Here is a 26,089-nt window from a genome sequence, read left to right as displayed (position 1 = left end):
GATCAAAGACAGTCACAGGAAGGACGCACTGTTAGCCACCAGCTATAGTGAGCTTCAACAACTAAAGGCTATGTTGTGGTATAACACTGATGAAATACTGAACCTAAAAACGATTTGGGTAGAACAAAGCAGATTAAGTAGAATGTCCATAAAAAAAAGTCATAATCTCATTCAAAATCTTGTTCATTCCTAATACCCCCCCCAAAAAAAAAAATGTGCCACTACAGATCATCTGCAACTATTAAAATATAGTAATGAAGTTTTGGCACCATATCCTTCCTTCTTTATGCTCTGTGTTCTTACAACTTGCAAGAATGAATACTTTTTTGATGAAATCCATCAAAAAAGTATGAGTGAGCTGGAACGATTGTACAGCAATGAGGGGATAGACCACATTTTTTTGTGATTCAATTTTAATAACTGTGAAGCATTTTTGCAAATTTCTCTGATATGACGTGCAACAGGTTGCAGTCCATCTACAAACTTTACCCTGCACTCATACTGCCCATCTACACTTGAGCTTGTTGAAACTTGGAAGAATGAACCAAGTTGGAAATTTCTGACATCTAAAACAAAGCAGCATAGTCAGTAAACTGAACAAAAAAACAAACAAACAAAAAAAAAACATTTGTAACAAAAAATGTTCTTTTCTTAAAGTGATGAACTGCATCTGCAGAGTTTTTAAACACAGAGTTTGATGATTTAATGGTAGCAGGTCAGATTATCCCTCTACAAATGAGGACCCTCCTCTCAAAAAACCAAACAAACAGAGGAAATCAGAGCCACTAAAACACATACAGAAAATAATCAGTCTAGTCAGCACCAGCTGGAGTCAGTAGTTCACAGCTCAAAGGCAAAAAAAAATGTTCACAGTCTCTTTTGCTTTTTATGGTACATCTGGGCTTTGGAACCTAAAGCACTTACTAACTAATGGGATCTATGCTACAGTACAGCAAGAGAAGATTCGATCTCTTCTACTGTGAAAACATGTGAGACTATGTATATTGAATTCCATTAGTATTTATTATTTAGTGCTCGTCGGCCATCAATATATCTAAACCTAAAACCAAATTTTAAACTTTTAAAATACGTTTAAAAAGCTGATTACCCACTGGACTTAATGCTATAGAAAACACTTAGTCACTATGACTCAGCTGGCTCAGATAGAGCTTAAAGACCTATTTATCCATTGGTCATACCCTGTATGCTATTATCTATTGTCAACCATAGAAAGACAGTAAATGATGTGTGTTTTGTACATGGCTCCTTACATTCACTCCTAAAGCAGAAGTTTTTTGGCTTGCCAAGTATAGCTGAAGTGAGTGAGTGTCTCTAGCTTTGTAAGTTTTGCTTGCCAGTTATTGAGTGAAATGAAGACAGAGGACACAGGAGACATCTGACTCTTAGAAATACTGTAGCGAGTAGCATGGGGTGTAATTGCTATCGATTCCCATTGATTGAGAGAAAGCCCGAATGAAATGCATGGGACAGAAAACATAGCTCAGACTGTGTTTTACTGTGTCTCCTGCAAAGTGCTACAACTCCTCAATTGTTTGTTTCACGCAAAAATACTTTCTTAATTACTCCAAGTCATGCAGATGCGTTTGGCTCAGTTCAGTGGAAAGGAAGAGAAGAAAAGAAGCAGGATAAAACATAATGTGCCTGGTCATTTTCACAAAAATCTCTTAATTAAAACATAAAAATAGCATTATTTGCCTTTTGTGTACAAAACAGAGTTCTTCCTCTCACTCGTACAGATTTTAGGAGGAAATGATTATAATGCAAGTAATAGGATTACAGTAATCCCCAAACTAGCCACTAATCTTTTAGTTATTGTGCAGAGACAGATCTTAGTGCATTTGCTTTAAAAGCCTAATAATTGTTCTTTGACTCTTAAACATCCCATGAAGTAAATACCAATCCGTTTGCTGCTCTTTAATCAACATTATATTCAAACATTTGAAAACAATAAATGATAAGTACTTTACAATTGGCCAAAGTGTACTGGCTGTAAACTTTGAAAAACAGATTGAAATGTGAATTAATTTTGTGGATTATGAAACAGATTATGATGTTAATTAGGTTATTACGGATGTGTCAGATGTGCAGTTTTAATCTGCTCAGTGCAATTCTAATTCTGATATTAGTGCTTGATTTCTAGCATCAAGTGACCTCTGCTGAATGAACCACAAAAAGAGTGCGTGTGTGGATATACAGTAAATAATAAATCATTCAGCTCTGCCTGTGCTTCTTTAACCAGCGTTGCACTGTGAAAGACTTTCCACATAACCACAAAACAAACAATATGAAATGGGAAAAAGAAAGGAAAAAGATAAACAAAACTCACCTTAAGCTGTCCTTCCTGTGCACAGTCACATGCATCTCATACACCCTCCCCTGAGGAACAGCACCTGCTGGAACCAACAAGCTCACACCTGCATGAAGGAGGAAAAGGAAGGCAAAGACATGCGGGAAGAAAATAATAGGTTCTCAACATTTATTAATCTCACCATGCACAGCTGAAATATTAAAGATGCAGCCAATTATCATTTTATGATTATGATGAATTTTAAAGCAATCCTCTTAAAGGCATCCAATGTACAACCTTCTCTTAAATATATAATCAAGGAAAAAAAAATCTGCATTGTTTTATAGATTTTGAGAACTGCTTCATATCAGCCATTTACATTATTCATAGTTTTTGCCTGTTCACTACTTTGAAAATGTAACATATGAGCTTACTGAACAAAAATCTTATTGAAATTGAAATTACAGATGCATATTTGAGCAAACATTTGATACTTTTTGATACAGTGCTCATTGGGGGAAAAAATAATAATCAAAAGGAAATATATTTCTTTGAAAAAACTGAGAACAATCTAAGCTTTGAAAATCAAATCATCTCCTTAAAATATCTTCATGTGAATGTTTTTGCTGAGTTATCCACCATTCACTGAAAGTCTGAAATAAATATCATTTAAGTTGGGTTCAAATCTGAGCTTTGACATGGCTACTCGATAATCATCCTTTTCTCTAGTTTCAAGCTTTTTAGTAGATTTACAAGTAAGCTAAAACTCCTTTTACATTTGACAAATTTCACTTCCTATTCAACACTGGTTTCACAGTAATCTTAGAAACATTAGTGTGATCAGAACTAAGATTTACACAATAGTTGCAATCTGCCAAGTGTACTAAAGTAGTGGTTCCCAAACACTGCAATTTATGATTCGCAAAATGACATCAGCAGAGACATGGGACCCAACAAATCTTTGGTTAAGGTATGCAAACATGCCTTATAGGTCAATTAAACAAAGACATAATGATAAGACTAACCATATACATTCAAGCATTTTTGCAAGTTTTGCTGTCATGTTTAAACTAAAGTATATTTCTGGAAATCATTATAAAACCTTAACTTAGTGTTTAAGGACCCAAACTAATCTTTAGTAACTACTGCTCTAAACAACAGCATTTTAAACCACCATGCTTCACTGCTGGATGGAGGCTCTTCTTTGAAGCTACCATCTTTGGTTTACACCGTAAACTGTATCTCAAAATAATTTACACCAAACAGTGATTCTTTTAATTTGGAAAGTCAACTATAATTTAAATCATTTGTCAAAAGCACACCAATTCCAACAGACTTTCATATCAATTGTCAAACTACTGTTCAGCCCCGATGTTCCATTAGGCCGGAAGAGTCTGTTTCCTGGCATGCCACCCATGCAGGACAAATTTATGCAATCCTTTTTTTTCTGATTGCAGAAACAATACGTTGACTATGCAAGAATTAATGGCAGATTTCAGATGTAATTTGAGTGAAACTGAATACTTCTTTTTGCATAAAATATTTTGGTCACACCACCAAATTTAGTTCAAGAGTAGTCATTTAAATTCTGTGCCACTTAGAGATGATTGTGTTTGAATATATATTTTTTGAAAATCTTACCAGGGTGGTGCTTTTAATAGCCTTTATTTGTAAATCCTTTTTGTAGTATTCTTAGATGTTTGTACAATGGCAAAGAATACAAAGACAAAGTCGATAGCAGGTCCTTGATGTAGAAAGTGTAATTAAAGAAATGTCCTTATTGTCGGCACGTTACCTGAAATCTTTAATCAAAATTTTACATTTTTACAGAAATAATAAATATAGAGGTGCACTTTTTCACTACAATACGTCTTAAAGATGTATTTAGCCTATAAAAAAAGTTATAAACTTTTTTTAAAAATATCTATTTTGGCATTTTCACAGTTTGAGAAGTTATCTGAAAGCGATCAGAACAAAATCTAATGAGGCGATATGTGCTCACACAGGATTTACCTGAATTGGGAACAATGAGGTGTCCTCCCTGACTGTTGAAAGATCCGTGAGCAGTACAGGAAGGATCTCGAGTCCGGGCCAAGCTCTGGTTACGAAGGTTCATGGTGTCACTGTTATCCAACAGAGACTGAGTGACCTGGGATCAAAAGGACATAAGTGACAATACGATGTATAAGAAAAGCATCTAACAAGACAAAGATGAACAGAGCACAGCATGATAGGATTTCTGGTATGTGCTGTACTGAGTTTGATGGTGTTCAGCAGATATTAAATCAACTGGTAACCTTTCTTTACATAGACCAATGACAAAGGACAAAATGCATAAAAGTGAGCTGCAGCCATACTTTATGAAAGCTTTATGACCTTAATGACATAAACATGCATTACAAAGGTGTTGGGAGGAATAAGGAAAAACGTATTCTGTAAGAGCAATGTCAAGTCCTTCAACAATGGATTTTAATGAAAGTCTGTGGATGTACAGAAATCTTTTATCTGTGCAGTGTCTTCCTCTGAGTTGTAAAAGTTATTGCATGCTTTTTATGTTCTGTATAGGGCATCTCAGTCCTCTACAAAGCACTGGAGTTTTACAGTATTCCACAAATTATACTATTTTTTGTTGTTGTTTTTGTCAAGTATGTTATTTTATAGTCAGTAAAAAATTATTTTATAAGAAAAAATTGCACTTGTGTGAGTTTAGCTTTTCAGTCCAGTCAGAATTAAACATTTTGTTTAAACTAAGTTAATTCAAAGAGGTATATTATTAAAGCTGCAGTAGGGAGTTCTGAGTAAACTGTTGACTTAGTCTGAAAATTTAAACAAGCACACCTTACAGGTCCCTCCCCCTTGCTCTCTCCTTCACCACAGCTCTCCCTCCACAGTTCTTCCCCCACAGCGGAGCCTGCTGTGAACCTGAGAAATTGGCAGTTTTCCTGTAACGTTAGGTTGTTTCTTCGCCATTAGCACAGCGGCAGCACACTGGTAATCTTGAGCTTGAATGACGGCACGCTCTGTGCAGGGGAAGGGTGTGAGAAGCATGTACACGAGCGTGTTTGACACCGCTAAGACATTCCTCCTGGCCCTGATTGGTTGTTTCTGACCGGGAGCGGTGTATTTCTGCAAATGGCAGTAGGACCACTGGGAGGAGCCAGAGAGTCTCATATTCTACTGTCAGGACATTGTGACTGTTTTAGCAAATATGTAAAAAATGTTTTTATAAAAAATACCTGCTGAAGTTTTAATTAATGTTTATTAATGTTTCACAAAATCCCACTTTAAAAGAGCTGAACTATTGCTTTAAAGCAGAGGTTGTGGGTGAGCAGAGGAAGGGTGAATGCAAATAAACCTACCTTAGTTTAGCTCATAAATAAGACTGTTTTCTATTTTTCATCAAACCTTTGGACGTGGAATGCGCACATAAGATCTAAATTTACATCTAAACCACACAAATCTGACAAGAAATTACTGGAGTGTGATGATGGCAGAACACAGACTATCAATGGACAAAAAAAACCTCACTTTTCTGAGGGAAAGTCAGATATAACTAGAGCAGAAGTTTCACAAGGGGAACAATTAAAAAACAGCAAAAATGAAAGATGAAATCATCCAAAAGTGCCTCTCATTTGTAGAGCTCAGAGATGAGAAGCTCAGCTCTTGTACTGCCTAAGGTCAGGTACTGTGATGAAACTGAGTGGTTTCATCTGTGTTTGCGACAAGTTGCTCTCGTATGCAGCCCATGTAGTTGACAGAGCAGAAGGAGGAAACTGGGGCACTGAGCTGCATGTATACTAATAGTGTTTGGTTTTGTCTTTGACTAGAAATAGTTGCACGTTTTAGAAACCCAGCTGTGCTCTTGCAGAATAAGCAAACTTCCTTCGGTTTTATTTTGTACACATTATACTTTTGGCTAAAACAAGATAAAATGATTAAATATATCAGCAACTTAAGTGGATGCAAATGTAACATTACCTTAGGAGACAATTTAGAAGTAAAATCTCCGCCGAGGTCATCCTGCGGTGTGACCAGACCTGATGAGTTGTAGACTTTGATCTTCAAGTTAGGTAGAGGGTCCAGGAGAGGAGAGTTGGTCATTGGGATTTTATCGGAGACATCATGAAGAGCATAAACTGGACCACGATACATCGCAGCAGCGTTCGTCAAGTCAGGAGGGGCTGTCAGAAGATCAGCTAAAAAGATAACACAATCAGGCAAAAAGAAAGAAACTGTCAACTATAAATGAAGAGAAAGAAAATACAACATAAAGCAGACAGATTTGAGAAACTGGGGTTTGAGGAAGATTGAAAGCTAAAGGTAAACATCATATAATCTCAGTATTACAACTGCAATCCAATGCTGCGGTATGGAAGATCAGCGAGCTGGAGCAAGGGGAGTAAGATGAGGCCAGGCGAGGTTACTGATAAGGTATCTGAGGCAGGTATGATAGTGTAATACAAAGGGGCATGACCTGGATGAAGGACTAGTCATGGCTGCTGCACACAGATGCTGCAGGGAGGTGGGCAACAGGGTAAACAGAGTGGGATTGTGTGGATTTAAAGAGCAAATAATGTACACCATCTAAAAAAAATTTACATTTATAAACGTTTGCTAATTAAATTGATTAACAGTCAAAATGACTGCAGAGATTTAATATCTTATGTTCCATTGTTATCCTTCAGCTCTTCAAAGTTTTGAGTGTAACTGTGACAACCCTTATAAGAGAGGTTGTTACACTAAAATATCATGGTTATAAATGTAAATAACTAATCAGCTGTGTAAAATTACACAACAACAAACCATAGAAAATATAAATATTCTACATGAAAAGAAATAACATGGAATATTACTACAGTGTGTGTTTTTACTGTTAGAAACAACCTTTTTATGAAGTGTTAGAAAGTTTACTTCATATATGATGTTAGTTGTTCATGTATAATGAAGAATGAGGAGTATGTAAGCAAACCAGGAGTAGAACAGGAGGCATCAACAAAACTCTCTGCTTAGTTCCCTTATATGCAGAGTGTGTGGGGTGCTTTTAATTAATCGTTTTTCTGGTTTCAGTTTTTAAGTTTCTGCTGCCATAAATAAATGGCATTTGCCATGCCGATTGAAGTTTACAATGTCTTCCATAAATGTTCCATTTTAGTGGGATTCACAAAGTAGAAACTGAGATCCACAGGAATCCAAACCCCAAACAAAAAAGACAAGCAGGTAAATAGGCTGGGAGGAGTGAATAAAGGTGGAGACAGCTAATTAACATGGGAAGCAAGTAAGAATGGTTAACTAAGGGCAGGAGTGACTGAGGGAAAATGGCTGATAACACAGGGAGATACTGGGAAACAAAACCGTGAATCTCAAAAAAATACAAGAGCAAGGAAACCCAGAAAAATAAGAACACAGTAACAAACGGAATGACATAAAACAGCAAAACAACAACCACGAAAATGGTGGATCGTGACATAAATAGCACAAAACCTTTTATAATTTAGACCAGAACACAATTTGTTCGCTCCATTATCTCAGTTGATTCAGAGCAGCCACAACTAATAATGCATGCATTGTTTAAAGAGACAGGAGGCCTATCCATAATTAAAATCATCACAACTCACCGAATTTTGCTTTGATCGCAATAAGCCCAGTTACCTACTGAGAATGAATCCAGCTTTGTTCACACCACACTATGTTTTTTTTTTGGCATAGAGCCTGGAATCCTGTTGTTCCCTCTATGAGACCAGCCATTCTAATTTTAAAAATCACTCATTATAACCCCACTCTGCCACCACTACACATGCAAACCCACACAAACACACACACCCACACACACACACACACACACACACTTGTCACCTATCACTCATCCACTTTCTCCATCACCATGCTGTTTACCCTTAAAGCCAGCGGGTATTCCTGCCAAATCATTCCTGCTGAAATTTAATTAACAACTTGTGGAAAAACCACAGAGAGAAGGAGACACAGAGAGATAAATTCAAGGACATAATTCTTCATTATTACCAATCAAAGGTGGTTCAAGTGTCAAGCATCCAAATGCTTTTCAGATACAATGTTACCTTTACCTCCCCACATGCAAAGCCTTTCACCCCTGAATGCATATGATAATTTGTACCTCGCTGTTTTCTTCGCAGCTCCTCACTTTCTTGATCTTTATTACAGAGTCTGACATGAATTTTAAATATCAAGCAAAAAAACAAACAAAAAAAAACAAAAGAAAAAGAAAATTCAGAGTGAATATAAAAATAATTTTATCTCAGTAGGTGACAACTTTTTAAAACATTTTCTACTTTGATTGAAGGTTGTTAATATTGCAAATTACATAGTTTGGAAATTAACAGACTAAAAGAAACTTGTTTAGTAGACCAAAAGAAACTTGATGCTGGCAACAAATTACAAAAATATAAAATCAAGAATTGATAAACGCTAACTTGCACATCTATCATGCCCTAAAACCCTCAACAATGTGTAGACGGTTTGAAGCAACACATTTTTCTCCTATTCAAATGGCTTTTTCTTTAGAGAAAGGCTTGTTGATTTCAGCACGACAGTGCCAAAACACACCCTGTAAATGTTACCTCTGTGGGTACAAAAGTAGCCTTTCTGCCACCAAGAACAGAATAAAAAAAAAGCTCAAACTGTAATATATTGTTTCATTTTCTTTCTTTTTATTCTTTAAATATGTTTTATTGTTTGTAAAGAGGAGGAAATGGCAGCACAGACAACAAAAAAAGAGAAATACTGTTCCATTTACGCAGGAAGACAAACACTTTAGTGCTTGGAGTTGCTGTGATGGACGAGACAGAGACACGGCAAAGTAAAGAGTGAGACGTGAAGAGGAGGCTGAAGACAGGAGGATGCTGATAAACAGGAAATTTGATTGTGCTGAATGTGCAGATGAGAAGGGAGAAGCGGAAAAAAAAACATTTGTGAGAGAAGGGAGTGACAGAGAGGAAAACAGACTGAAAACTCCATAATGGAGGAGAGCCGTTCCTGGAAGAAATAGATTATAACCCAAACCATCAGAAAGTGACAGCATAAGGCTGAGGAGGGAAACAAAATGACACCAGAATAAAAGCCTTGAATTGGATGTGACAGGTACAGTTATTAACATAAAAGCATGGTCACAACTGTTATAAAGCTTTAATATCTGTCCATCTGCTTTTCTTAAAACAGTAATAGTCAAGATTGTGGAGAAACAGAATCCAAAGATTTTCCTGTGGGTGAAAGGAAACAGCAGACATTTTGCTGGTAAGCGTCTGACTAGCTTGAGAATTTTTTAGAGTGATTTAAAAGTCCTTTGACAGCTAAATTGTTTGGTGCAAAGTGTCTGACTTTTGCAAAATGATCTATCCTCAGAAGCAGAAATTGGAAAATAGGTTGGGGCAACTGAAGAGAAGAAGAAGAAGAAAAAGATCAAGTTTTTAATTTAAGAGATCTGTATGTTCCAGTGACATTTCAAAAGGTTATTTGAGGGGAAAAAAAGAGAGAAATGTTGACAATTTTCAGGTGTTTTCAAAGAGCATGACTGAGGTAGATAAAGAAACTACAGCAGCAGTACACAGAGATTTGTTACGCTATAAGAAAGATCTGTGTGTCATCAAATAGCAGCCTCTTTTATTTCTTACAGTCAAAAACTTTAATCTACATATTTTTCTTCATTCACGAGAATAATGATAAAAGGCTGCTTGTTGAATTGAAAGTATTGATTTCTGACACACAACAGTTTTTAAATCAATCTGTCTTAAAGGGGATTGTCCAGACGTTTTGAAGTGGGTTTCTGTGGAAAGATTATAAACAGTTATTATCTTACTTGTTGTAGATATCTCTGTGAATGGCCTGTTTAAAGAAATACAGTCTGATTCTGATTGGATCTGTTTTTTTTTTTGTTTTGTTTTGTTTGTGTGTTTTTGTTGTATGAGCAAATGGCACCAGCAAGCTGTAGCACTTTTGTTGCAAAGTGTGGAAACTTCTGGCAGGAATATTATAATATTAAGACTAAAATAAGCCTGTAATTTACATTTGACAGCAATGTAATGGTTTATAAAAATGCCAAAAGCCTCTCTAAAAACTTTGACACTGGAGGCGTTTTAGGACACAAGCAATCTCTGTTGATCTTGAACCTGGTCAGAATACTTATTAGCTTGTCAAGCTAGGCAGAATAAACTCTGTTTCTCCAAAGTGAATTTGTTCAAAATGCTCGCTACAACAGGTAAGCTATGAACTGATCATAATCTTCTCCCATGACTCCAAATAATATGAAACAATGTTTTAAGTATGGAACGATTCAGTCTATGTAGATGATGACCTCAGGATGTGTTTACTTTACTCCAATGTTAAATCTGAACAAGTTGGGTTTTAATTATACAACAGAACATAGTTCTTAGGTCACATTTCCAGCTGTGACAGGTATGCATTTTTCTTTTTAGATTTCATAAACATCAAGGAGATTGATCAGCTTATAAAGCTTCTGATCTTCTGAATAATACATCAATATCACTGCCACCCCCACACTTATTTGAAAGGGAAAGTAAAAATCTACACTTTACATGTGGTACAATTTTACAAAAGTATATTTTCTATCTTGCAATCAATTTAAGTAAACAGTTTTGGACTGGAGATCAACAAATATCATACAATTCATGACCCCAGGCTCAAATATCACACTTTGAAACACTCATTACCTGATCGGGCTGTCTTGATATTAACCGACTGAAAGCCTCCATTTAGCGCTGAGGTGTCAATGATGTCCGAGTCAAAGTCACGGTGTGTCTTGCGATACACAAAAAGTGCAACGATGGCAGAGATGAACAGACACATGATCACTGCGATGACAATGCCCACGTAGAGCGCCACATCATCTGTACTCGGGGCAGCTAGAAGAGACACAGAGAAACACAGGCAAAAATGTTAGATTGGCTTAACAAAGGAAAGAAGGTGAAATGTTCTTGGGAGTGGTGAAGAAATGAAAGTAGCCATAAATACTGACAATAATTTTAATAATGAAATTAGCATTCATGGAAGAAATAAAAAATGCCTGCTGCCTTTGTGCACACAGTATGTGTTGAGGATGACTTTCAGCTCCTGCCATACCAAATATTAGCTCAATATATATATATATATTTATATATATACAGTTGATTGAGTTGTAACTATTTTGGTGTTAACTAAGACTGATTAGTGACTATTAGTTGCTGGCCATCTTGATTGAGATTACCTCCAAAAGTTAATCATTTCTAGTTGTACATCCAATGATTAATATCAGAGTTTTGATTAAGTCTGTTCACCTTTTCAAGAAATATTTTAATAACAGAGTTAAAGTCAAATGTTATTGCCAATGTTTTATACAAAGATCTCAGGCAATATGTAGAACTTAGAGTATGTGTTAGGGACCACTCTCAGGTAGCACCACACAAAACTTTAGCTTAATATCTGTAAAATAGACTGAGTTATAGCAATAGTTGTGTTAGCTAAGATTGATTAGCCAACACCTCTTAAATCAGGTTGACTTCCAAATTTATTCAGTTGTAGATATGCATCCAGCGATTACTTTCTGAGAGTTTTATAAAAATCCATCAAGATATTTTACTAACAGACAAACAAACAGACTCACACAAACACAGGGCATTACACGATCGCCCGCCTTTTCACAGCGACGGGCAAATAATAATTCATTCGGATTGTTTTGGAGTGGCTGAGAGTAACTTTTGAACATCTTCAACACATTTTCATTCTCATCAGAGCACCATCCAGACCTAAAAAACAACCTCTATAGGTTCTACTTCAGATTAAACTTTCAAAGCGCCTTCCAGCTTATTTTAAATGATAATATGTCTTGACAGAGATACAAAAGGAGATGCAGAAACCTTTCATAAAAAAAGAACGACTCCAACTTTTAAAACTTAATAAGGCTGGTAATTATTTTACAAGGGTCCCTACATTCTTTTTCAATTTGGCTGAGATTTTAATGACATTTCATCAAGAACAACGGCAAAACCGTCATTCGCGATTTATAATTTAAAGCAGAAGAAAGGACTGAAAGTTAAACTTTTGCCTAATGTGGAGTATAAAAAGAGTAAGGCACACTTAAGCATGAGGAGGAGAAGAAGTGAGAAAAGGATTAAAGAAGTCCAGCAAAGAGGGATGAGGATAAGTATGTGGAAGTAATAGGAGGAAAAGCTGGTCCATTGTGAGGAATCTAAAAAAGACACATAAGAAAAGGAGGAGTGAAGAAGAAAAAAAGAACAGTGAACTTGGCTGATAGGTTAGTGGAAAAGATAAGGAGAGAGAAGAGAGTGAAATACAAAAGTGGTGATTGAAAAGAGTAGCATTCAATGAATCTTGAGTTAAGAAAAGCAAAAAATGTGGCAAAGAAGACAAAAAAAATCAAAAGGAGAGAAAATCTTACATTTTTTACAATAGTGCTTGTGAAAGTTTTTGGAGTCTTACATTTAAAGCACTGCTCAGATAATCATGTCCTTTGCAGCTAGTAGGAGGGGATTTGTTTGCAGCTATTAAGAAGGCAGGAAAACGTAAAGGAATCCTCCTTTTAATCCACCCTTACAGTTGAGGAGCAGATAAAAGGCTTTTAGCAACAAACAGCCTGAGCCATTTGCAGAAAGGATTTGTTGTTGTCGCACCAGAACAAGTTCGGAAAGCATGAACTTGATTATGCATGAGAGAATCCTTTGATGAGGCACAGAAATATGCACAAGCATGATATGCACAAATGGAGAAGAGAGGTCAATTGAAATGTTAGTTGCTCGTTTACCACTTGAGGGAGCTGTGAGCCACTTCTCCTGTCTCTGGGGGGGAATACTGAGGGTCCTGTTTTGCCTTCATATCATCTGCTCCTGAGGGACAGGGTACGTCAAGACTGAGATGGTGATGAGCCTAAATCTCTCTGGATGCTTTGCCGACTAATAGTAAAAATCTGACATTTTCAAAATGCCACAGTGCTGCGCAACCCATGTAAAACATTGGTATGCAAATGATCATCAATCAAAACACGATGTCTTGGAAACTGGTTTTCATGAAATGCAATGAAAGCTTGAAAAGCCTGTTAGGCACAAGTTTTTAGTTAAAGAAAAAAGCATTTCCTATTCACATTGTTTAAATGTGTTTTGTTGAGGAGCATTTACAGCATTTTGAAAAGCACACATTGTGCTTCAAACAACCAGTTGCAGAGGTAAAGATTATTCTTACTTTTTACATTCTAAGAAAAGTTTTTTTTCAGTATCATTTGTATCTAACCTTGACTGAAACTCCATATTTAAGTTTGCTAAGTCAGCAACAGCTTAGCAACAAAAACAAACTGATGTCATAAATTCTTTGATATGAACTTCTTGATTATATATATATATATATATATATATATATATTTAAATTTTGTATAATGGAACAGTCCACTCCATCACTGAGTGTTATCCAATTTATCACAATTTCCTCTGCCACAAGCATAGGAGTTTAAGTGTATAAAAGTATGAAAGTTTTTTTTTTTCACAAGAGATGATGGGATGAAGACTGGAATGGACCAACCAAATGGAGCTTTGTCTGAATTAACGAGGACATTGCTCTTGTTTGTCATGGTGAGGAAAGAGCTGAACTGAATTGTGAAGCTCTCTTTGTTACTGGTTCATTTGCATTTCTTCACATATAGGCATGAGATATGGATTGTGAACAAAAGAACTTTATACAAGATACAAGAGGATAAAATGGGCTTCTTTCGTAGGGTGTACAAGCTCATAGAGACAGGGTGAGAAACCTGGCCATCCGGCAGGAGTTCACAGTACAGCAGCTGCTTTTCCACATTCAAAGGAGTCAGCTGAGATGTTTCAAGGATCTCATTAGTATGCTTCCTAGGCACTTCCCTTTTGAGGTTTTTTGTCCCACCGGGAGGACAAGCTCAGAGACATCAATAAAGTTCTTATTTTCAAAAACAAAATCAATCAAAAAATCAATTAAAATCATTACCAATAGTTCAAGTCTAAAAATGTTTAGACATCCTCACTTCTGAAGATGCCTACCTACTAAACACTGTTCTTAAAATCTACTTACAGAGTGCATCACAAACCCCATTGACAGTGAAAATCTGACATCAGTGTGGTTCATGTTTGACATATTTGCTCTTTATTTAACAAACAGGATTTAAGAGTGAGTGTTAGAGCAGCTCAAACCACTGGTCAATATTAGACAGATCAATCTTGAAGTACTACCTATAAATCTTTCAGGTTAAACTTCAAGTGGTTTTGTCTCTTGAAGTTTCCTTCAGCACTATTTGAAGTGTTTTCTTAGATTCTTTAACCACACTAATGGACTGAGTTGTCCTGTTATCGAGGTCCCTCCATTTGGGAGGGGACTCGGATAATCCATACAGGCATCCAAATTCTTTGACTTGGTTTTACTTTAACTTTAATGGTCTACAACTTCAGACTGTCCAATGTTAGGCAGCCACAGAAAGTACCATTTTTAAATGTTCATTCCACCCCACCCCCCAATCCTACTTTAGAGTATTTTGGGACCTTTTGAATCTGTTAACTAGGCTACACCATGCTGTGTTTACAAATTGAGTGTGTGCATGATTTAAAAACATTTCTTCATTGTCTTTCAGTTTATATCCCATCTCCCCTTAGTACATTTTTCCCTCCATAAGTCACACCATTCTTGCTGACTACCTCTGTTCTCCATCTGTTTGGTTCGTAAAGGAATTAAACAAAATGTCCCATTAGAGCTCCTACCTGCATGAATAACCTACATACAACTGCTGGATACCTATTTATCTTACTGCCTTTACGTTCCATTGTTTTGCCATTTTTGCTATAACGCCTCTAAACTCTTCTTGTAGTTTCAGTTGAACATCTTGTTCTGACTAACTCCTCCATGTTATTTCCAAATAGCGTTCAGCAGAAACAAATATTGCACGGATCATTTGTTTATATTGATCTCATTTCATGATACTAATGTCCTACTGCAAAATTGATGTACTGCAAAAACTGTGATTATACAACTGAGAATCAAACTAAAATTACAGATTGAAGGCAAATTGATGTTGGAAATAATGCTAAACTGTAAAAAAAAACTAAATGAACAAAAAAAAGTTTAATTACATAGGATTTTATGAGCTCATTCCTAATGTTCTCCACCAAATGTTATTGCTCTATACCACTGTTAATTAAAAATTTAGAATGAGGAGGAAAAATGCAACATAATACAAGATATTTTCTTTTTAATGAGCACCAAAGCCTGTCCTCTGGGTGCACTTGCTTAATGCTAAAGTTTTATTGTGTCCTAATATTAAAAATGTCTGTTTTTGACAAGATGAAAACATGACATGCTTCCGAACAATTTGATGAATGGATAACATGTTTGGATCTCTCTGTGTATCTTAGTTTGCTCTTTGAGTTAAAACAGCATAACAGCTATTTTGGCATAACAGCAGCAGTGGAAACGAAAAAGGTTCACAGTTTGACTAAATAGCATTAGGGGAACACCTCCGTTCATGTAAGCTATGACAGGGTGAATGTAAGAACATATTGTACATGCACAAACAAACACTAATCAACTATCGGTCAGCTATAAACTGACCTTTAACTTCAGTGTGCCTCTCTTGTTTGGGTTGAAAAAAGACAACGACTGGGATATATAAAAAAGGAACTTAATTAAGAATAAATTACCAGGCAAGGAAAGTACCATTCAAACATCTCATCTGTGACGACCCAAAAAGTGCCACCTGACCGCTCTTTATAGGACGCATAATATTCTTTATTAAAGGTCAACACACACACATGCACGCAGCACTAAATGTGTAAATGCCTACATACATCTATATATTACTTTTTAAAAGGACAGGACAGAGTATGAGCAATCATTGGTGAAAACAATATATTACGTTTGTAGCTAGAAAGAGCACAATGCTTTTGTTTTGAAAACAATTTCTAAAATAGTTTAGCAAATTAATCGTTTTGTATCACTGAGTGTAAGCAAAACCAAATGGTTTTAGTAACAAAATTAAATTAATTTGACCAATTTAACAAACCTGACAGGTTGTAAGTTTGTTGTCTGAGTTAGTGTTCACGTGTGTGCAAGCCTGAATAATGCTGAAATCCAGCTTATTATATCTTGTAAAAAATGTGGGAATTTAGAAAAACAGTGTAATCATGTAATGTGTGTATGTCCATGTATATAAACCTTGATGCTGAGGAGTTTTCAAACATGACATGCAGTTGATTCTACACATGGTTAGTGGAACAGAAGCCCTGGATAACCCTCATTCAGTAAGAATCACTGTCTATCGATTGGCTGAGCTCTTTGTCATTCGTGCAGTCTATCCAGTCATTCCCAGAGAAGATTTAAACAAGGATAACTCTGATTAGCTCGTCTCTATTTCCTCTTTGATTTGCATCCAAAGCATAGCTGAGAACAATCATGAAACTCATTCAGCTGCCTTTTTGATCCAGTTTGGCACAATCATTCAAAACACCACCCATATCTGGCACGTCTGCCAGACACAGTCAGCCGAAGGAGCAATCAAGGATGAATAAAGAGTAACAAACAGTCATTTATTGTTGTGTCAATGTTTATGTTGTAGAGCAATTTTAAATAAAAATAAATAAAAAATCGGTGCAGAGAAAAAAAATCATTTTGGAGTCATTACATCCACAAAAAGAATTGCTGTGATTACACCAACCTCCATGTATGCAGCCATTAAATCTAATGTTTTGGACAACAACCCTTTTACAGAATATACCATAAACTGTTTACTATATGAACTGATTGTATCTTATTTTGTCCAACTTAAAATAACATTTTGAGCCTTTTCTGTTGTTGATCTCATAAATCCTCTCCTTTACAAAGTTCAGTCATATGTCGCATCAATGCAACCTCAAGGTAAGCTGTTTAGGCTGTTTTATAACTACATATATATGACATATATATATATATATATATATATATATATATATATATATATATATATATATATATATATATACATACACACACATGAACTTTTGAGCCTGAGGGCAAAACCTTTATGAAATATTCTGTCATAGTAGTTGGTCATCTAATGCACCGTCTTCCTTTATGAAGTGAAAATGACTGGCAGGCCTCAGTTAAATTCAAATGTGAGATTGATTTTTGTGAATGATTCACAGATCTTCAAACTGTCAAGTTCAATTTTAATAATAACATGATTTCACTCTGAAAAACAAACAAACAAAACCTCTATGGTGAAAAAGTTTATTATATATTTTCAAGATTGTTCTCACCAAGTCTTATTCTTATGAGACCTATTGTTGGGAGATGGGATTCAAGCTACAACCTAAAGAGTAACAAGAGGAAGAACCTTCAAACATTAGTGTCAGGTCAGGAGTTGGAGCAAGAGGATTTTGAACTTTGATTTTAAATATCCTAAAGGTGTACATTTTGAATTTGTCCCTCATTGTTTGCTGACAAAAAGTTTTACTGCATGATTTTGTGATGTTTGAGGGAACCTTATTATTATTATTATTATTTTACAAAGAAAGTGACTAAAGTTTTTAACCAATTTTTGTTTTCCCAAAATAAACTTAGATGGTTAATTTTGCAATTTTAGTAGAATGAAAGTGATTTAAGATGAGTCTGGAAGATTAGGAGCACTGTATCAAAGTATCATTTTACAAGCAATGATTTGAACTGTTGTAGGTGAAGTCTCATTTTTGTATTCTACTTGCCCCTTCATCAAAACGGCAAACAGCAAAGAAACTGATGATCAAAGTGAGAAATGATTAAGCTCAGGCCTACATAAGTCAAAAAGAGAACTGAAGTACCTACCCTCAGATAAATATCTACAAAAAATAAACCTAAGTTTTAAAAAAATATTCAAATGTACAACAGTAACTTATTGTATCATACCTATTATATCATCCTGTATAACAACATGATTAAACTGTGTCAACAAACTGAATAATTGTCATTAAAAGTTTTTCTTTTTTACAAATGCTCATTGCTTTGAAAATAAAAAAGAGCATCTGCAATGAGAGCAATGAAAAGGACAGCATTAATAAGCGTCAGAGATCTCTTCCTACTTGCACCTCTCAATTTCTGTCTTGTTCGCAGTTTGTGGGAAATTTCTCTCATTGTGTCGGTAACACTAAAAGAGACTGACAGAAATGGAAAGCAGATAAGACACAAAGAGAGAGACAGAATGTAAGAGAGAGAAAAGCAGAGTTAGAAGAGAAGAGGGTTTAAGTACAGTGATAGTACAAGCGTTCCTAAAATCCTATTATTACTATGTCTCATCCTTTATATCACTCATCAAAAAATTCATCTTTTTTCACAATGATCTTTTACATTATTCCTATGATAGAAAATTCAAATTAGCAGAATATACCTAAACTTTCAGTCAGTACAGTGTACGTAGGTGAGTTCTAAGGGAGGCAAGGGGCTTGTAAACACAAGTTATTTGGTGCTACTGTAAGGCAAATTATCTTTTGGCAATGATTCAGAATTGGCTGGCTCCTCTCCAAAGCAACTACAGCTGCAACAAAGTCACAAATAGTGAATCAAGTGAACTGATGCCGAATCGATTTACAGCTGAGACAGGAAGAAAGACAGGATCAAGTTAATTAAAGGAATCCGACAGGAGACTACAGTTCATGCTTTTCAACAATAAATTATTTATAAATTGCATGAATATCTGTTATTAATCCACACATCCCAAATAAAAAAAGTTAAATATGGTTTATGGTATGATCTGTAGTTTTGCTCCTATTCCTTTTTTATTGGTAAAACTGAATGTCAACTATTCAGACGATTTGAATTATGTGGCATTTTGATCTGGTTCAAAGGTGAAAAAACTTGTAAACTGCAATTTTTGCTTTTCTCTGAAATTCTTGAAGGACGGTTGCAGAATTCTGAGAAAAAGATAAAAGAAAACAACCTAGTTTTTTTGAGTTAATCAAAACATGAACCTACATACAATGTTTTTTTTTTTGTTTTTGTTGAATACTTAACTCTGACTGGCTGCAGAGGGTTTATTATCTTTAAATAAACACTTCATGAATTCCCACTGAAAATGTCTGTTGTCTGATCTAAATTAATCTGATGGTTCACACTATATAATTGGAGGACTTAAAATAGCTGCAGGCTTTTGCATAACTAAACACATCTGGGAAGGTGCTGCAAAGTAAGTCGTCTTTAGGTTTTGTGTCTTTGCCTTGGACAGATGACTTCTCAGGATGATTTAACTTTGCTGCAATGGAAACATGTTCAACATTTCAGGAACATTTCTTCCACGAATAGTGATCAGGACACAACAAGACTCAATTATTCTGAGATTTCTCATATCTTTAAGCACCTAGAACAAACTAAACTAACAGAAACAAAAAAATCCCACTATAAACCCTTGAGAAAAAGGAGCTTATACGCACAAAGAATATCGTAGTGATACCCAACTTGCTATTTGTAGCTTTAAGTGATAAATTTATCTGGATAGTGCAATGCATTAAGTACAGTGACAAAGTCAGCCCCCATACTCCCCATGGAGTTTTATCGTAATAGATTTCATCACTCCTACAATGTAGTCACAAAATTGAAAAGGTCCACGTGTCTGCCTGTGTGATAATGAAGAAGCCACAGAACTACAAATGCAAATGAAAAAAACTACAAATGCAATAAATACTACTACTACTACTAATAATAATAATATTAATAATAATAATGTTTATGAGTTAGTAAGTATAAAAATGTTAATGTGACTGTCTTTTATCTGGCAAACTTTAGCTGCGTCATACAATAAAAAGTCACAGTATTTCAAAGAATAGGAGAGATGCAAATACATTAAAATAATGTTGCTGTTAATAATAACCAAAGCTCAATGCTTTTCAGAAGACTAATTAAAAAAAAAAGTTAAATGAATGCAGACTAGTTCATGTTGAGACAGTAAATTTAGTTCAATAATGTAGGAAGTGAACTATCAACACGAACGAACCCAGTTTTATTTGTGTTAGCCGAACTTTGAACTAGTTTTTGTGGAATAGGGAACTTGCACAACATAAGAAACACTAAGGTGACTTTTCATTAAGGAAAATAAAGCAAACTGTTAAAGAAAAGGTCAGGGATTATTGACTGAAATGATTAAGATGAGTAAATCAAAAGAAAAATAAATTATGATAAAACCTAAAACAACTTACATGGAATTTCCAAATCACTCTTTGCTTTGGGCTCAGTGGACGTCTGAAACAATGAACCTTGGGACAGGAAAAAAAAAAAAAAGATGTTCGAATGAATGAAATAAAGGAAAGGAAAAGACATAAACAAACAAGTCACATAAAAAATGGAACAAACATAGCAGGACAGAAGCCTTTATATGCCAGTATTCCTCTGTCTCTCTTCCTTTTCTCTCGATGTTTAGTTGTGCTCAAAATGAATATCAAATGTGGCTTGAGAGAAAACACAAAAACCTTGTTAGGCCACAAAAATAAAGAGGCAAATTTAGAAACGTTGTATGTAAGGCAGTTACTGCTGAGTCATGTGGAGTGGTCCACTTAGTCGCAGCAAATAGAAGGTCTGTGACAGATGAACTTTTGATGTACTGATGTATAATTAAAGTGCTGCTTTATAATTGATAAAGGTAACACAGCAACATGATGCACTTAAAAGCTTCTTGGCAGAACAGCTGACTGTAGAAGAGTCACTGATTCAGCAGGAAAGGGGAGGAAACACTGGCTAGGTTAAGTGGGGTGATAAGCACATACTGTACTAACATACAATAACACTTGTATACTTGGCAGGTAGGCAGTGACATTTCATTTTAGTAATTCAGACGGCGTGAGCAGCACTGCCCTGAAATTTTAAGGTTTGCTGAACTTTATTTTTGCTCTGATTCTGGGTGCTTATTGGTTGGTGCATCTTTTTTAATCAGATTTTTTTTTCTTTTAATCATTATTCCTAGGCAAGAAGACACAATTACCAAGAAATGTAAGAATGTATCTGACAAATGCCACAATGATCACTGTTTGAATCGGTGATGATAGAGCAACATGGCGAGACAAAAGATTATTATGTCTTTAATTAATATAACACAACTGATGGAGTAATCAACAATGATGAAAACACGGAGCTGGTAAAACGAAGCATAAATGATTCAGTGTGAGCCAACGCAAGAGAGACAGAAACAAAACAGTCCAGCTGAGACTCAAGCATTTAAGGAAAGTAGCAGGAAGCGGCTCACAGACATCACTGAAAACAATACAATAAAGTGACCACAATGAGAGAGAGGTAGAGCTTTCAGTGTGGAGAGGGATTGTTTGATCCTACCTGCAGATAGTTTTGCATAATAAAAGAGAAATACAATCGAGCATTCAATCCAAATCCTAAAGTTACATAACAGCCTATATCTGTGGTGATTACCGTGGTTTCAGAGGCTGTGCAGCAGATTATATTTGTTCTCCTGGAGCTGTTGTGCAGTGTGCATATTTGCGCACATGTGTGCACTCAGAATAGGTTGTGAGTAAAATGTCATGCTCTCGAGGATGACCTGGTGGAGCTCAGAGTGCATCTCTTCCAAGAACTGTGATCAATGTGTCAGATAAATGTCAACAAGCCAAAACATAAAAGAGAAAACAACTCTTAAAAAAAAAAAAAAAAAAGCTGAAAGTCACACACATACACACACCCGCACACACACACATGCAGGCTTACACTAATGTAACTCTCACGTAAACACAGAAATACAAAGAGAAAGGGTTCGCAGGGCAAAAGTGAGGTCAAATAGATTTCTTGCTCACAGAGTTCGACCAGACAACTTTTGGAAAAAAGGCAGCAAAGGACGATGGAAAGCATGAATAAAGAGGGTGGGGGTGGTACAGGAGAGAGGATGAGAGAGGGAAGAGAGAAGTGCTTCTGAGCACAAAGTCAATTACAGAGCACACTATCTAAAACATTAAATCCCCCATTAAATTGACAGAGCCTTATCAGTTCATTCAAACCATTAAAACTCCCAAAACTGGAATTTGAAGGGTTATTTTTAACACCAGTCGATAAAGACTGCAATACCAGCTGACTATTTTCTGTCAAAGCCACATCTTTGAACGATATTTCATCAGCAGTACAAGAAATACTACCTATTTTTCATGTACACTGTAAATATAGGATCTAAAAGTGCTGTGCATGCAGAAACCCCCTCTTACAACTACAGATACAGCGGTACCTGCACCGAGACAGCACGGTTCATGGATCCCCATTGCTACAGGAAACAATTGAAACATTAGTGCTGACATAAAACCACGTCTGTGCAGTCGTTCTGAGGACAGGAAATCAATCACGGGAAATGAGCCTAAATCTATACCTCTTTGGGTTTTATCCCAGATTCTGTGACCACAAACTGCACAGACCGCAGGGATTCCTTTTCGATGGATCGGAGACGTGGTACAGTATACGCCGGGCCAGGACTAGGCCAGGCTGCATGTACTGTAAATTCTGTCAATAATGAGCCCACGGCAAAGCTTTTTAAGGAATTATATTGTATTATTCCCTTACTCAAGATACAGATTATCGACTAACTCATCAACTATCACAGCTACCTTCTCCCTGCAGAGAAAAAAAAAAACAGATCTCAGACAGGAAGAGCGGCTAAAAGATTCACCTTCACTGTTAGTCTTTTTTTTTTGTTTGTTTGTTTTTTGAGAATTAATTCAGTAATGCTTGAAATTAATAATAAGTGCCATTTGAAAAAAAAAGAAACCATAGTCTTGACAATACAATAAATTGTTATTGTTATTATTATAATTATTAGTGGTTTTTTTTACTTTTTACAGAAGAAATATGTATTCTATTAGAAAAGATGATGGTTTGATTGAACGATGTGAGGAGACAAAAAACACTGTATGTACAATAAAAGAAATAAATAAAGGAATAAATAGAACTATGAACAGTTAAAAAATTAATACACTGATCAAAATGTTGGTACTTGTGCCGACATTACATGCAAATGCAAACTTAATTAAAGATTCAGATGCATATTTAACAGGTTTGGATGTTTTTATTGTGACGGAGTGTGGTTTTATGACTAATGTTCAGACACTTCTGCAAAATAACAAAAATTAAATGCAACACTTCTGAGAGTAGCTTGGTGTACAAGTAGTCATCTGCTTTTAAAGCTAGGTTGTCTCGTGATTTGATTGTCACAATTGTCATTCATGTGATGATCGAATTTTGAAAATTGTCTTTGATTGGTCCTCTTCCTTGAATGTCCATCACCTGCCAAATAAAATTATGAGCCTGCGTAGACAGCCTGAGTCTGCCATGACAGCGACCAGCCAAATACACTTAGGCTATGTCATCTGACACAAACCGCCTTTCAGAGCCAGAAATTCAATAATATTTTCCCCCCTGCAAAAATAAAATAAAATTTGTTTACAAGTGGTGAAAATGCTGTAGATGGAAATGATAAATCCAAGAAAGTATTTGTCGCAATTAAATGGCTTTTCGGTTTTACTGTTCAGTTCCTTTTAAAAATATTTACATATTTACTGAATTTTCCATGTCATTTAGCTAGGTGACAAGTACAACAAATATGGAGATGGCAGCCATTTTTTCCATAAAAGTATGATGATGATTGATTGATAAGTCTGTCGTTTGTTTATGTGTTACCATCTTCCGTATTTGTAATATGTCATATTGTGAGTCAATGACATCTGAAAAATTTATCCCAGCATTATTTTTAATAAAAACGCCCTATAACAAACCATAGGACGAGTCTCTTAAAACAATAAGAAAAAAAAAGTGTCCATCGGTGGCATTTTATCTGAATGATTAATAAAAACTGGACACATAAAAAAGAACATGTTTGTTAGTTTGAAAAATAAATTATTCTTCTGTTTTTTTGTGTTCCTTTTTTTAGAACCCCTTTCTGCCTTTGTCATCTGCTTGTCTGCCAATTACTCTGAGCACATGGAGTAACGAGCACTACTCCAATAAGCCAACAAATATAATTGCCTCTACCTTGGAAAAGCCACTGCTGTTATATTGTGCTCATTATGACTCAGCCCACATTTTCCATGCAGGTTTTAAAAAAATTTACTGATGTCAGGAATGACTAAGTTGTGGGTGATTGTTCCACATCATTATTTATCATTACTTTCTATATAAAACAACTGCTTTTTAATTGAGTGAGAGATGAGAAAGTGGGACGAGTGAACTTAATGATAACATTCAGAAACCTTCGCACATTGTCCGTTTGCTTGGTGAGTCACCTGCAGTGTGCAAAGAAGAAACACTCAACCAGAAGCAAATCATAATCGAAAAGGGAGAGAAAAAAAAAAGAGCAAGAGGGCTCGTGGAGGACAGGGGGGGAGAGCAAAAGAAATGTTGACAGTGAAAATAGGGGGCAGAAAGTTCCACATAGTTGGGGGTCAAAAGATAAGAGGAGAGTTTAGGGGAATTATGAAGGTAATGAGAAAAAAAGCGAGAAGCTCACAGAAGAAGGGACAAGAAAACAGTAACGTGAGATGAAATTTGCCAAAGGTTGCTTCAAAAAAAAACAAAAAAAAAAACAGAAGGACATGAATTAGGAAGTGAGTGTTACTAAAGACTGATCTAGTGAAGGTTGTTTTCATAATTGATGTAATTTTGAAATATGACCACAATTAAAACACAATCTTAGAATTTTTTTCTTTTTACAATGTTTTATTAAATAGTGGTTTAAATCAATCTGGTAACTGTGATGCCTTTTTGTGGTCCTTGACCTTGAACTAGAAATCTGCTCGTGCAGTAACCCACAACATTATGACCACTGACAGGTGAAGTGACCAACACTGCTCATCTCCTCACAAAACAACGTTCTGCTACACAATCCCACATCACCTGAAAGTCCCCTTGACATGTATCTTCCACCTGAACATTTATGTAAATCAAACAGCCTTCTCTATTTAAAAAAAGATTAAAAAGCAGGACAGCAATGATATCAACTAAATCTGCACAGAAATGGCTTAAAGACCAAAAGTTGTTTGCCTGACTCTTAAATCTTCCAAATACCAATTTGATGGCATCTGTGTAATGCACGCTCGATCCACAGAGACTATGACCCGTAATTCACATAACCAAAAATACATATTGCAAACACTTCAAGGCTTCTCCAGATGTTCTTAATCCAGGGCTTACTTCCTAAATATTAAGCATCTGATCGATATAATTATGACTAATGGATGTTCAATACTTTGCCAGATTTCAGCTAAAATCCTTTTTCCAACCTATTTTGTGATGCAAAGACTAAAACTAATTTATTTAAAACAAAGCATTTGTTCTTCTTCGATACAATGTGCTGCACAACTTATTGTTTAGCTAAAGATTTTGTTTCCAACTTACTTTGCATACAGAGTCCGTCGGTGCAGTTTTGAGACTGGAGCACCAGACCCTCACAGTCCTTCCCACCGTTTTTAGGTGCTGGGTTGTTGCATTCTCTCCTCCTCCACTGCGTGCACTCTGTCCCACAAGCTGACCACTTACTCCAGTCAGTCCACACACCGTCCACTGGGGGAAGGAAAAAAATGGGAGGGTGGGGTATTTTAACAGAAAAATATGCATAAATAAAAAAAGAGAAGGAAAGGAAACACAAGGTGTATATAATAGACTATAATAACTACAGGTGCTGGTCATAAAATTAGAATATCATGAAAAAGTAGATTGATTTCAGTAATTCCATTTAAAAAGTGAAACTTGTATATTATATTCATACATTACATACAAACTCATATATTTCAAATGTTTATTTCGTTTAATTTTGATGAT

General features: G+C 35.7%; 1 protein-coding gene across 2 annotated transcripts in view; it reads right to left on the bottom strand.

The window, feature by feature from the left end:
• The window catches only part of si:ch73-72b7.1 (netrin receptor UNC5C), a 194,300-nt gene that overhangs the window by 13,165 nt on the left and 155,046 nt on the right, over nt 1-26,089 (bottom strand). The window contains exons 7-12 of one of the 2 annotated variants that reach the window (XM_017413776.3): nt 25,667-25,831; nt 20,494-20,550; nt 11,008-11,199; nt 6,287-6,504; nt 4,322-4,457; nt 2,348-2,435 (exon numbers count right to left, since the gene is read on the bottom strand). In XM_017413776.3, the coding sequence (XP_017269265.1) occupies nt 2,348-2,435; nt 4,322-4,457; nt 6,287-6,504; nt 11,008-11,199; nt 20,494-20,550; nt 25,667-25,831 (856 nt within the window). The remainder of the gene's footprint in view (nt 1-2,347; nt 2,436-4,321; nt 4,458-6,286; nt 6,505-11,007; nt 11,200-20,493; nt 20,551-25,666; nt 25,832-26,089) is intronic. The other variant, XM_017413777.3, reaches the window with a different exon arrangement.

This window comes from Kryptolebias marmoratus, linkage group LG1 (genome assembly GCF_001649575.2).
Source record: "Kryptolebias marmoratus isolate JLee-2015 linkage group LG1, ASM164957v2, whole genome shotgun sequence".
NCBI lineage: Eukaryota > Metazoa > Chordata > Actinopteri > Cyprinodontiformes > Rivulidae > Kryptolebias > Kryptolebias marmoratus.
This window is presented reverse-complemented; position numbering and strand designations above follow the sequence as displayed.